Source organism: Capra hircus, chromosome 13 (genome assembly GCF_001704415.2).
Source record: "Capra hircus breed San Clemente chromosome 13, ASM170441v1, whole genome shotgun sequence".
NCBI classification, from domain to species: Eukaryota; Metazoa; Chordata; class Mammalia; order Artiodactyla; family Bovidae; genus Capra; species Capra hircus.
Genome location: NC_030820.1, coordinates 58,831,696 through 58,845,745, shown reverse-complemented (window position 1 = coordinate 58,845,745; position 14,050 = coordinate 58,831,696). Strand labels below are relative to the sequence as shown.

The 14,050-nt window shown below is 43.4% G+C and overlaps 1 protein-coding gene across 3 annotated transcripts; it reads left to right on the top strand.

Moving 5' to 3' along the window:
* On the top strand, nt 24-12,693 carry CSTF1 (cleavage stimulation factor subunit 1). 3 transcript variants are annotated; one of them, XM_005688323.3, is made up of 6 exons: nt 24-169; nt 3,984-4,184; nt 5,581-5,858; nt 5,959-6,156; nt 7,521-7,911; nt 10,506-12,693. In XM_005688323.3, the coding sequence occupies exons 2-6, from the start codon at nt 4,016-4,018 to the stop codon at nt 10,763-10,765; spliced, it is 1,296 nt and encodes a 431-aa protein (XP_005688380.1). In that variant the 5' UTR covers nt 24-169; nt 3,984-4,015; the 3' UTR covers nt 10,766-12,693. The 3 variants fall into 3 exon arrangements, with proteins under 3 accessions (XP_005688380.1, XP_005688379.1, XP_017913125.1); XM_005688322.3 differs by lacking the exon at nt 24-169 and adding an exon at nt 191-372; XM_018057636.1 differs by lacking the exon at nt 24-169 and adding an exon at nt 191-372 and having other exon boundaries at nt 10,440-10,539.

Genomic DNA, 14,050 nt, shown 5'->3' with positions numbered 1-14,050 from the left:
AGGCGCGCAGGCGCATTTGCTCCGTAAAGCCCCGGAAGTAGTGGAGCCAACGGCCCGACACACCCGTGGCCGTTCTAGCGCCCGCGGTATTCTCTGGATTTGACATTTGTCCGCAAAGCAACAGTTCCTTGGCGTCAGGGTTGTCGCGGAGTAGATAAAGTTGAAGGAGGTGAGAGTCTTTCGGTCGTGCCCCTAAGTAAGATGGCGAGAAGGGCAGGAGCAAGTTGAGGGGTGCGGATCGATAGCGCAGCGCTCGGCGCGACGCCCTTTGCGCGTGCGCAATGAACGTGCGCACGGAGCGATTGATCGGGCAGGATTCGCGCCTCCATTTTTCCAGGAGAGAGCGGGAGACGGAGAGAGCGGGACCAGCGGGTATGGGGAGCCAGGGTTGCGTGGAGAGTGCTGGTGCGGTCGGCTGGGACCCTTGGGGAACCATCGGGAGGACCAGGGCGGGGCGGGAAGGGTCATTAGTGAGCGGGGTGGCGTGCGCCCTGAGTTGCTGGGCTCGGCCTGCACTGTCCCTCCTTTTCCTTAATGGCCTTGCTCACACTCTCCCTTCCATGCTTCGTTGGCCTCTAGGTCGGGGTCATAGCGGAGCGTTCGGTGAGAGGGCGTCTGTGTTCTCGCCCTGGTCCTTCCAGCTCCTGGTACAACTTGTCCTGCACTGGGCTCTTCCTGCCCTCGGGCTGTAGCCCCTTCATCTGCCAATTTGGGGATGGTAATTACCTGCTTACTAGCCCAGCGAGCGAACGTTCTATGGGAGTTAAGCGGAGTTCGTCCTCTCTTTTCTTTTTTAATCTCTTGGTACGCCGGTTGATGCGCCTAACATAAGAGACAGGATGACAAAGCCACATTATCCTTGCAGTGTTCACTGATTTCTTTGAGCGGCTTCATCTTCTCTGTTGTGTCCTAGTGTTTACACAAGCATGGATTTACATGTATTTGCTCAACCTCCATCAGCCCAGCACAGTAAGAGCACAAGCTCTGGGTTAGGATCCAGGCTCCGCCGTTTACAACCTCTTGAATCCTGGGTGGAGTTTCTGGGCCTCCAGTTGCCCACCTCTAAAATGAAATTCCATTCATTCCAATCCCAAAGAAAGGCAATGCCAAAGAATGCTCAAACTGCTGCACAATTGCACTCATCTCACATGCTAGTAAAGTAATGCTCAAAATTCTCCAAGCCAGGCTTCAGCAATACTTGAACCGTGAACTTACTGATGTTCAAGCTGGTTTTAGAGAAGGCAGAGGAACCAGAGATCAAATTGCCAACGTCCACTGGATCATGGAAAAAGAGAGTTCCAAAAAAACATTTATTTCTGCTTTATTGACTATGCCAAAGCCTTTGACTGTGCAGATCATGATAAACTGGAAAATTCTGAAAGAGATGGGAATACCAGACCACCTAACCTGCCTCTTGAGAAATCTGTATACAGGTCAGGAAGCAACAGTTAGAACGGGACATGGAACAACAGACTGGTTCCAAACAGGAAAAGGAGTACGTCGAGGCTGTATATTGTCACCCTGCTTATTTAACTTCTATGCAGAGTACATCATGAGAAACGCTGGACTGGAAGAAACAAGCTGGAATCAAGATTGCCGGGAGAAATATCAATAACCTCAGGTATGCAGATGACACCACCGTTATGGCAGAAAGTGAAGAGGAACTAAAAACCCTCTTGATGAAAGTAAAAGTGGAGAGTGAAAAAGTTGGCTTAAAGCTCAACATTCAGAAAACGAAGATCATGGCATCCGGTGCCATCGCTTCATGGCAAATAGATGGGGAAACAGTGTCAGACTTTATTTTTTTGGGCTCCAAAATCACTGCAGATGGTGAGTGCAGCCATGAAGTTAAAAGACGCTTACTCCTTGGAAGAAAAGTTATGACCAACCTAGATAGCATATTCAGAAGCAGAGATATTACTTTGCCGACTAAGGTCCGTCTAGTCAAGGCTATGGTTTTTCCAGTAGTCATGTATGGATGTGAGAGTTAGACTGTGAAGAAAGCTGAGTGCCGAAGAATTGATGCTTTTGAACTGTGGTGTTGGAGAAGACTCTTGAGAGTCCCTTGGACTGCAAGGAGATCAGCCCTGGGATTTCTTTGGAAGGAATGATGCTAAAGCTGAAACTCCAATACTTTAGCCACCTCATGCGAAGAATTGACTCATCAGAAAAGACCTTGATGCTGGGAGGGATTGGGGGCAGGAGGAGAAGAGGACGACAGAGAATGAGATGGCTGGATGGCATCACTGAGTCGATGAATGTGAATCTGAGTGAACTTTGGGAGTTGGTAATGGACAGGAAGGCCTGGCGTGCTGCAATTCATGGGGTTGCAGAGTCGGACACGACTGAGTGTCTGAACTGAACTGAAAATGAGATTAAATGAGGGTTGAATGAGGTATGCATATTTGTTGCTTACACCATGTGTATTATGTACTGTGGCTTGGCGTGCATGCTCAAGTCACGTCTGACTCTTGTGACCCCATGGACTGTAGCCTGCCAGGCCCTTCTGTCACTGGGATTTCCCAGGCAGGAATACTGGAGTGGGTTGCCATTTCCTCTTCTAGGGGATCTTCCCGACTCCGGGATCCAACCTGGCAGGTGGGTTCCTTACCACTGTGCCACCTCGTTACATGCTGTACTGAATGTCTAATGAATTTTAGCTAGCTTTATTAATATCATTAAGGTTTTAAGGAATTGTACCAGCAGTGGTTAGTAACAACACAGTCTCTAGAGTCAAACCACGTACATTCCAATCCTGATTCCTTCCAGTTCTGAGACCTTGGGCAGGTTATATCCGTTCCTCACCTGTAAACAAGATTACTGGACCTCTTTAACAGGATGTGGTCGAGGTTTGAGATGAAACCTGGTCAGCACCCAGTAAATGTTCTTATGATCAGTAGCCTCAGTAATTCTCCAGAGGGCATTGTGTAGTTAAAGACATTGTTCCCCACCCCTTTACTACAATCTCCCACTTTCAGAATTACCCCTGTGTAGTGCAGCAGTACCAGGAGGTACTGGTATTAATAGACCGCTGACCACCCTTCTTATATTCTCTCTCCTGTGGTCTGTCTTTCAGTTTTCTTCTCTGCCACAGCCACCTGTCTGCCGATGACTTATTCTTTATTGTTTCCCATCTCTGGTGTCTGTACAGACCTACACATATGTACAGAGGTTGATTTTTGTAATCAGATTATCTAATCATGTTCACCAGTTGGAGTTCTGTTTTTTTTCCCCCATAAACTCAAAAACCAACAATTATTTACAATTTTCTCTTTTGCTTTCTGAGACTGAGAACTTGTAAATCAAAGTGCACAGTCCTTCCAATTTTTCCATTTTTTAAAGTAGTTGTTTTCGTCATATCCTGTTCGCAAATATTTTATTAAGCAATGCTTTCCAAAGCATTCAACTTGACTTAGTTTTCATTACATGATAGCTTTTTTGCCCTTATGTTTTTCTTTACTGTGTAATTAAATTATGTAACATAACAAGCTCCATTGTCTTAAAAGATGTTTTAAGAATAACCATAACTGACCTTAGTAAATGTAACAGCTTAGGCTGGTGGAAACAGTAATGTCTGGGCATCCTACAGTAGCAGCTCTCTTAGCTATTACAACATTACCAGTGTTTTATTAGCAGAAGAAATGGAAGATTCTGGGGATTGTAGTGAAAAATTAAAGTCGCAGGTGGCTAATTTGGCAAAGAAACAATGATGAAGAGAGATTTAGTTGTAAATGTTGTCTGACATATTTTGAGCTGTTTGTCTGCCACTGTGCACAAAAGAATCTACATGCCCTATGGTGTTTAACCGACGCTGCCTTTTGAGAGCTGAGGCCCCTGATCTCAGAGAAACATAGTTGCCAACCAAAGAGAATGCTGGTAGAGCTGGGATTTAAACCCTGAAAAGTCTGACCAGATTCCTGTGTTGCTTCTGTGGTTTACTCCTGCCTTTGCCCTTCATTGTCACCTGTTTTCTCTTCTTACAGCTGGCAGAAAAATTATCTTCCCCTTCTCCAAGATGTACAGAACCAAAGTGGGCTTGAAGGACCGCCAGCAGCTCTACAAGCTGATCATTAGCCAGCTGCTCTATGATGGTTATATCAGCATTGCCAATGGCCTCATCAATGAAATCAAGCCTCAGTCTGTGTGTGCACCCTCGGAGCAGCTCCTGCATCTCATCAAACTTGGTAACTTGTGAATGCAAGTTCTTCATTGAGCCCATGACAGTTTCAGATGTTTTTCAAGATGATTGCCCTTTCATTTTAGTGCTAGTATGTATCAAGTACAGTGCTAGATACTGGAGGAGTAAACAAAGTCCAGATTGTGAAGGTTTTGAGCTGATTCTTTCTAGGCTCTGGATTTTATACGAATTATCTGGTGCTTTCTGCTGTTCTATTTATTATTGCTTCAAGTCTCAACTCAAATGTCATCTCAGTCTTCCTCATCTCTTCTAAAATAACTTGAACATCTTCCCCATATTTCCCCATTTGCTCTGAAACAACAGTCCTATTTCCCTCGTTATAGGATCACTGTCTGAACTTCGCTTTATTGTTTAGAACTGTTTCCCTCACAATCCTACCACCCACCAGAAAACTGAAAGTTTAATAAAAACCTTGAACCTTGTCTTATTCAACAGTGTATCCTGGTGCTTGCCTGTGTCATAGGAAGCAATAAGAATTACCATACATGTTTGTACCCTTTGACTTGGCAATGTAAATTGTGAGATTAGCCTTGGGAAATAGAATGATTTCCACTGAAATGCCCAGCAGTGTGGAATTGGTTGTAAAGGTTCTTGGATCCATAAAATTGAGTCCAACAGTGTGATGTGGATGAACATTTATTACACTGACCAGGTGTTTGTTGTGTATGGTTAAATGACCAAGTAAGTTCCAGCATGTTATATGGTGTCGTTTTATTTTTGTTTTAAGAAATGAAACAACCATGTGCATGGAGAAAGGCTCAGAAGAATTCATATCACCATGTTAGCAGTAATTATCTCTGGGTGATATGTCATACAAGATTATGTTTATTTTTTTGTTCATCTGCATTTCTGAGTTTTTCTATACTAATCAACATTGTTTGTACAATGTCAAGTTATTTTTCAATTCAAAATGAATATTCTTGATTGACTTTATTCATAGCTTAACACTTTTTCAAAGATGTTTCACTAGTGCTACTACTAACACTATGTCTGACTTAATGAGCTTCAAAGCTGCTAATGATAGATCTCGACACTCAAAATATTAAAATTCAGAACAGGAAAACGTGAGCGATTTAACTACCGAAGTGCTTTTTTTCAGCTTGTATAGTTGTGGTTAAAGTAGAACATTTCAGAGGCAAGTATCTGGGGAGAGGACTTCACCTAGTGGAGCCTAACTTCCCACAGCCCATATTGCCTCACAGTCTTGTCACTGTGTGTGCCCCCAGCTCAACATACGTAATTCTGTACAATATTAAGTGTCATGTGGCTCGAAGAACTAATACATTGACATTGGCAAACAGCATTCCCAGTTTGGATCGAGAACTTTGCCTTGTCCTTTTAAAATAATGTTTTTCCATGCCCTTCATTTTTACTGCTTTCAGGAATGGAAAATGACGACACTGCAGTTCAGTATGCAATTGGTCGGTCAGACACAGTTGCCCCTGGCACAGGAATTGACCTGGAGTTTGATGCAGATGTCCAGACTATGTCCCCAGAAGCATCAGAGTACGAAACCTGCTACGTCACGTCCCACAAAGGACCCTGTCGCGTAGCTACCTATAGTAGAGATGGGCAGCTAATAGCTACTGGATCTGCTGACGCGTCCATAAAAATCCTAGACACAGAAAGAATGCTGGCCAAAAGTGCCATGCCGATCGAGGTGAAGATCTCAGTCACATCTTACTGTTTATCTTCTGTCCCTTCTTGGAAGAACGAGAGTGAGTACACTTAGAGTTTCTCTTCTCTCCTTGTCGGCCTAGGTCATGATGAACGAGACTGCACAGCAGAACATGGAAAACCACCCAGTGATTCGAACTCTTTACGACCACGTGGATGAAGTCACGTGTCTCGCCTTCCACCCAACAGAACAGATCCTCGCCTCTGGTTCAAGGGATTATACTCTTAAATTATTTGATTATTCCAAACCATCTGCAAAAAGAGCCTTCAAATACATCCAGGTGAGGAATGTTTGGAAAGGAGCTTCTTTTTTTTTTTTTCTTAAATACAGTGAGCTGATGTGTGACTCTTCTCTTCCTAAAAATTGTCTCAGTGGTCGTCCTGTAAACAACAAGGAGGATGCATTGCCTGCCCCAGGTGGCACGGTGCTCGTGCTGTCAGGCGCCAGCTTCCTCTGGCCACTCAGGACAGCTTGTGGTCAGAGAGATGGTTCAGAACTCACATCACTCTTTAAAGGTTGCAGATTCTTGCTTAAAGGCAAAACATAACCAACTTCTCTACAGTGTAGCTTATGGGGATTACAAAATTATTTAGTTGAGACACTTAGGTATTTGCTGAAAAAGCAACATTTGGTTGCCTTATTCTGAATACACAGTTCAGACCTTCTGGTGTTTTAGTAGTGGCTTCCACCTCAATATTTGGAGCCCTGGGACAAAGAAGCTATTCTTTGGGGGCGGATCTTAGTTCCCTGCTGCTGCTGCTGCTGCTAAGTCACTTCAGTCGTGTCCGACTCTGTGCGACCCCATAGATGGCAGCCCACTAGGCTCCCCCGTCCCTAGGATTCTCCAGGCAAGAACACTGGAGTGGGTTGCCATTTCCCTCTCCAATGCGTGAAAGTGAAGTCGCTCAGTTGTGTCCAACTCTTAGTGACCCCATGGACTGCAGCCTACCAGGCTGTGGGATTTTCCAGGCAAGAGTACTGGAGTGGGGTGCCATTGCCTTAGTTCCCTGACCAGGGATCAGATCTGTGCCCCTTGGAGTGGAAGCACAGAGTCTTAACCACTGGTCTGCTGGGGAAGTCCTAAGGAGCTATTCTTAAAGAACAGTTGTTTATTCACTAATTGTATATGAAGGTATCGTGTGTGTGTGTTAGTCTCTCAGTCATGTCCATTTTTTTGCAACCCCATGGATTGTAAATATAACCCGTCAGGGTCCTCTGTCCACGGAATTCTCTAGGCAAGAGTGCTGGAGTAGGTTGCCATTCCCTTCTTTGGGAGATCTTCCGACCCAGGGATTGAACATGGGTCTCCCGCGTTGCAGGCAGATTCTTTATGGTTTCAGTCACCAGGGAAGCTCCACAAATGTATCATAGAATGATAATATTCCATTTTGAGTTCACCCATTGTTTATTTGAAAATAATGAAGCTCACTTCTGTGTTCTTTGGAATAATCTCACCACTAAATAGTTTCGGAAATCTTTGTTTAAATGATTCTCTCATTAAGTTCGTTGTTCTTCTCGTGCCCGTGTAATATCTGGTCATTGTTTTATGGATTCTCTGCATTGGCCAGATATTCTGTGCATTTCCTCTAGGTTTAATAGTGGTTTCTCTCCCCCCACCCCGCCTCCCACCCCCACTCCTGACAGGAGGCTGAAATGTTACGCTCCATCTCCTTTCATCCTTCTGGAGACTTTATACTTGTGGGGACTCAGCATCCGACACTTCGACTTTACGACATCAACACATTTCAGTGCTTTGTCTCTTGCAACCCTCAAGATCAGCACACTGATGCCATATGTTCAGTGAATTACAATCCTAGTGCCAATATGTACGTGACTGGTAGCAAGGATGGCTGCATCAAATTATGGGATGGCGTCTCAAATCGGTGCATCACAACGTTCGAGAAAGCACATGATGGCGCAGAAGTTTGTTCTGCCATCTTTTCGAAAAATTCTAAATACATTCTGTCAAGTGGAAAAGACTCTGTAGCTAAACTTTGGGAAATATCAACAGGACGAACGCTGGTCAGATACACAGGTATGTAAGAGGTTGATATCAATTCATGTTGCTGAGCTGTTTTAGTTTCCAGAACTCGAAACAGATCCACACAATAAATCCATGTGAATCAAACGAGGCAGAGTTGGAAGCAGAAGCCACGGTTCCTTGGCTCATCTCAGTGTGTTAACAGCTAAAATTAGATCTGATTCCATGCAAGTAACACTTGAGAGTTTGGAGGTTCATTTGTATACCCACGGCCTGCCTATTGCCCACAAAAACACGAACATAGTGCAGAGAAAACCCTCAGTGAGTGAGAGAGAAGATCTTGCCTTGTGCCTGAAGTGAGGGAGCCCCCGGAAGAAACCCCAAGTGTTCTGCTAAGTCACTTCAGTCGTGTCCGACTCTGTGTGACCCCATAGACGGCAGCCCACCAGGCTCCCCCGTCCCTGGGATTCTCCAGGCAAGAACACTGGAGTGGGTTGCCATTTCCTTCTCCAATGCATGAAAGTGAAAAGTGAAAGTGAAGTTGCTCAGTCGTGTCTGACTCTTAGCTACCCCATGGACTGCAGCCTACCAGGCTCCTCCATCCATGGGATTTTCCAGGCAAGAGTACTGGAATGGGGTGCCATTGCCTTCTCCCCCAAGTGTTCTGGACCTATATAAATACGCAATGATGTTAGTCTGATTCTCTGATTAATTCACATTGGTCTCTGGTTGTAACAGTTGTGCCAGAGCTCTTTTTACGAGATCCATTTAAATGGATCCTATCCCTAACAGTCAGTGTTCAGATTTAATTACTTGATAGTAAGTGTTAAAATATTGTGTTTCATCCTTTTGATCCTCGTAGCATCAAAAGGCTGTTTGGTAGAAAACAAGCTAGTTTCCTCTGTTGTGAGCTGTTTGTGTCACACACTGAAACTACTGTGACCAGAACTTAAAACTCATAAGAAAAGGGATCTCCTGGGGTGCTAGTAAGTGAAGATTAGAGAGTTAGTGACCTGGGAGCCGCTAGGGTGCAGCATAACCTACCTTAGGATTATCTCATGGTGACCAGAGTCAGCTTCCTCCTCGGCTTCCACTGTAGCTGGTGCAGCGCGGAGGAGTCATTTTTGTTTTAGGAATGTTTGGAACATTTTTGTGGTTATATGTGGTTGATTGGTTGGTTTTGCTAGAGAATTTGGATTTGGTTTTTAAATGAGATTATACTGAATTTATATGCAAATTCCCCTTTTTCCTCATTCACAGTTTAAGACCCCTTCATGTCAGCACTTTTGGATCTGTTTTTCCAGTTTTAATGTTTAGTTAGAATTCAAAGGGCTCTTGAAATAATGAAGGAGAAGGGAAAACTATCAAGTAAATATTAGACATTTTGATATTAGAAGTTAATTTAAAACACTGTAAACAAAATTAAAATGCTGGACTTCAGAGAAAATATCCATAGCGTAGGTAATAAACATGTCAGATATTGGTCAGTGAACCCAAGAAAAGATGGCCAACTTCACCAAAAACCTAAGAAACAAAAATGGAAGTATCCTTTTCTTGCTCATTAGATTTTAGAAATTTAAAAGATTGGTATTATCTAGTATCAATAAACATTTTGGGAAATCACATACTGTTAGAAATATCGATTGGTAAAATATTTCTGAAGGGCAACTTGGTGTCATAGATCAAAATTTTAAATATACATGTATTTTTGAGCTGCTATAACCACTGTTAGAAATTTAAGAAGAGTCTTGGGAAGCATGCACACACACTCATAGTAATGTTTGTTGAACACTGAGCCTGCCAAGTGGTCTGGACATCACACCTCCTTTTAATCCCCACAGCATCCTGAGGACAGGTACTCTGATTATCCCCACAGAACAGATGAGGCCTGAGGAATGTTAAGTCATTTGTTCAGGGTCATGTCCAGAATAAGTAATGAGTCCAGATCCAACACCACAGTGTGTATTTTTACCCATTGAGCTGTATTCCCCTCTTTGTAGGTCTCCACCACATGTAGTAGGCTCTGACTTACATAAATTAGAAATGAGTGTACAGTGCACAGAGATATTTAGAAAAGTTGCTCATCAAAATGTTAACCCTGGGTGTAAGGTTATCAGATTTTTGGGGGCGGGGGGTAATAGTTCATGTAATACTTCAAACATAAAATACGGTTTTTTATTCATGGTCATTAAAAAGCATAAAACTTCCTTCTGGAGAGTGGCTGCTCATACATCCCAGGGCTTCTAGTGCTGGGCATTTAATCCCAAAGAAATAATGTTTTCTCCACCAAGGATGTTTATCACAGTATCCCTATTGGATACAAACTAAATGCGTGGCAAGAAAAGGATCATTAAGTAATGGTGCTTCCAAACAGTGGGATACTTTGCAGCTAGGAAGAAAGCATGGAGAAGTAAGTGTACCCAACATGAAGTTAGATAATGTGGCACCACTTGTATATTCTTTTTCTTTTTAAGATGTGTTTAAGAGTTTCCAAAATCGAACAATAAATGTGTATTACTTCAACAGTTAATACTGTGTTCATATCAGTCCAGCTAATAACAAAAGTAGAACTGTTGTCTAAGTTCTAGGTGTGGACTTGGAAAGCTGGCCTTGGCATCCAGGCCCCTAACCTCTCGGTCTCTGCACAGGCGCTGGCTTGAGCGGGCGGCAGGTGCACCGGACGCAGGCTGTCTTCAACCACACGGAGGACTACGTGCTGCTGCCCGACGAGAGGACCATCAGCCTGTGCTGCTGGGACTCGCGCACGGCCGAGCGCCGGAACCTGCTCTCGCTGGGCCACAACAACATTGTGCGCTGCATCGTGCACTCGCCCACCAACCCCGGCTTCATGACCTGCAGCGATGACTTCCGGGCACGGTTTTGGTACCGGAGGTCAACCACGGACTAGAGCTGCCTGCGCTCCACAGGGTTCTTTTCTGGAGGACTCTGCCCTCCTCTCCACCAACCCCCCTCCTTGTCCGTCACCAGCCTCAGTAGTAAGTCATGGCTCCATCTCCGGCAGTTGTGCTGCCACCTCTACATCCTTCTGGGATTTGTTTGAAAGAATCTTTTTTTACCTTGATGGAGAATCATGGTGGAAAAAGTTGGGAACACAGATCTGTGCGGTTGTTCTGCACTCACTGATTATTACAGTGTGATTTTCATCAGTTTTGTAAATACAGGACTGGCTTTCTCTAGACTCTTGATCACTTGAAGGATAGGGTATTAAAGTGGTTTCTGGATCCCACGTGGATCTGTCATGAGGAATGTGCATCCGGATATTTTTGTCAGCTTCTGTGCCTGTTCTGCATCCTCCTCGTCTATTTCCAAAATACATTTCGGCAGGTATATAGGCATACAGCTCTGAGAATCAAGGGTTTTATGCCATATTAAGTTCATTTTAGAAAATCTATCAATTCTATCCTAAAATGACGTCATTCTGATAATAAAGCTCAGATCTGCAACATTACTGTCAACACACGTTTCACTTCAGTGAAATGAGTGGCCAGCTTTTTCTGAAGGTTTGTAGGAGGTGTGTGTCGCAGCACACTTCCCTCATAGTCCTATCACAACCTAAAACGCTTACCTTCAGTTAGATGACCTTGTTACCCTTTGATGGGAAACACTGACAAGTGTAGTCGAGCTAATCAAAAGTAGGCGAACCGGCTACTGCTGTCAGCTGTTGCTCATCATCAGGAATGATCTCTACCAGTTGACTTTCTCCTCACGTGATTTTAAATCTCAGCTTTCAGTTCCCTGTAGCATGCACCATGACTGCTCATCTTGGATGCACCCATCAGCAGTGTTCTCAGAATTTTTTTCCTTTTTTTTTTTTCAATTAACCAAATATTACAGGTTTTCTTATTAGAATTTTCTATATAGTGACAATACTTCTCGATTCAATTCTAGCCTCATCAGAGAGCGCTGAGCTCCTCTTACCAGATAGATATTCTGGTTTATCATTATCCCCCAATACAGATACCTCATGATCTGAGTAGGAGTACCTAGAAATACAATCTGGGATCATTTGATAAAGATACTAAATAGACTAATTGTTTTATGTTAGTAGAAATTAATTTATAGTCTTCTGAAGTTTACTGTTTAAAACTTCTGCTTTAGACATCATCCTTAAGGATCATTTTAACTCTTTGATTTATAAAACCATTTTCATGTTAAGTCACAGGTTATAGTTCAGGTTTCCAAAGAGCTATATTTTTGGGTCCATAGTGAGTTTAAATTTATTTTGTGTCTTGATTCTCCAACATTTGAGCTTGGCCATCTGTGGGTGCCGTTTTTATAAGACTGAAAGAAACCTGCTGAGTAGAATAAAGGATAACCAGTTCTACCCAAGAAATTACCAACCAAAACTACCCACATTTTGCGACTTTCAGCCTTCAAAACGGTAAAGTCAAGGTCTAACTTTTCTGCTGCTTCTCTCTGAGATGCATTGGGATGAGCACACTACACTCTTGATACTGGTTCATTGGACCTTTTTAACGTTTATGAATTGAAATGATAATGCCTACTTTTTTTCAGCTTTTGGAATAGTCTCAGCAGTGTGTCTGTAGTTTCAGGACTTCTGTTTACAAGATCAAGATGCTTCCATGTGTGTTTCCAAAATAACTTCTTTTTAAAACTTTTTCTTCTTTTAAAACTCACATTCATGTTTTGAACTAGTGTAAAGGGACTTGGTTTCCTCACATCGTCAATTACACCACAGAGCACCCTGACATGCAGAGGGTGAGTAACATTCAGTCAAGGTCAGAACTTAAAACTTCAATGTTATTTTTTTTAAAGATATGTGATTTCTAAAATAAACTTTTTATATATAATGATCATTTAAAGCTAGTTCATTTTTGGGGGGGCATTCTCTTGCATGTTTCTGTGTTACAACATAAGGTCTTCAACAGCCATTGTGAGTTTGGATTGATATTTCTCTCGGTTTCTTTAGTGTTTTGTTCTGGAAACCAGACTTGACCACCTGTAGATGTGTATCTTTGCTCTTCTATGATTTTAAAATTTTGAGTATAATCTGTTCCTTTAGATCATTCAGAGAAATCTACCTTTTGTCTTTAACTTTTGGTTTCGCTTGCCTGCATGCCTACATTCTCAGTTGCTCAGTCATGCCCAACTCTTTGGGACCCAATGGACTGTAGTCCGCCAGGCTCCTCTGTCCATGGGATTTTCCAGGCAAAAATACTAGAGTGGGTTACCATTTCCTTCTCCAGGGCATCTTCCCAACCCAGGGATCAAACCCAAGTTTCCTGCATTGGCAGGCAGATTCCTTATCACTGAACCACCCGAAAGAAGAGATTTTTGGGGGGAATCCCAAGTCTCAGCTCACTTAAGGGAAATCATTTCTCTTCCAGGCAATAGTTTCCTTTTCTGTGATTGGAGAGCTTAACAAAATCATCCCCAACATGCACTTCCATCAGTGAAGCTCCTTTTTAAAAAACACATCATGATATAAATAGAATTGGGGGAGGGGGAAGACACTGAATTCTGGGGGGAAACTTCTGCTTTTGAAAGAAATAGCGGGCCAGGATCCTCCAAGAACCCCTCTCACTACAAACCTGAACAGATTTCGTTTTTAATCACTATGTAGATAGCTGAGCTCGCAAGAGAGTATGGGAGTTCCTGAGGCAGACCCCACCACACAGCCCACATCCAGAGCACTGATAGTGACAGCTGCTGGTAACACCACGGACTTTGGTAGTCCCTTTTAGCCTAGACTCCTTGAGCTGTTGAGTCTTCACAAGGTAGGAACTTTGATCAAGACCCAGAAAGAAAACCCAGAACCCAAAAGGTGCTTCCCCCCACCAGCTAAAAGGTGATGTTGACAAAATTCCCACCTCAGAAAGAGGAATCCCAGCTACAGCACTGGCTCAGGTTTGTGGAAGAGGGTCTGCGGTGTTGACACAGGGGAAGGCTGTTGAGAATCCCCCATCCACAAGCTGTTGGCTTCTTGAGCAAGGCTAGAGCAAGTCACACCGCTTAGTGGTTTAGAAAAACCTCTGTGGTTTCAAGGTGAGAATTTAAAGCAGCTCTAGCTGGTAGTGGAGTGTCAGGCACCTCTGTACAGCTAGGGTCCCCAAACTCAAGGATCTAATGCCTGATCTGAGGTGGAGCTGATGTAATAATAATAAAGTGTACAATAAATGTAATGCACTTGAATCATCCTGAAACCGTCCCC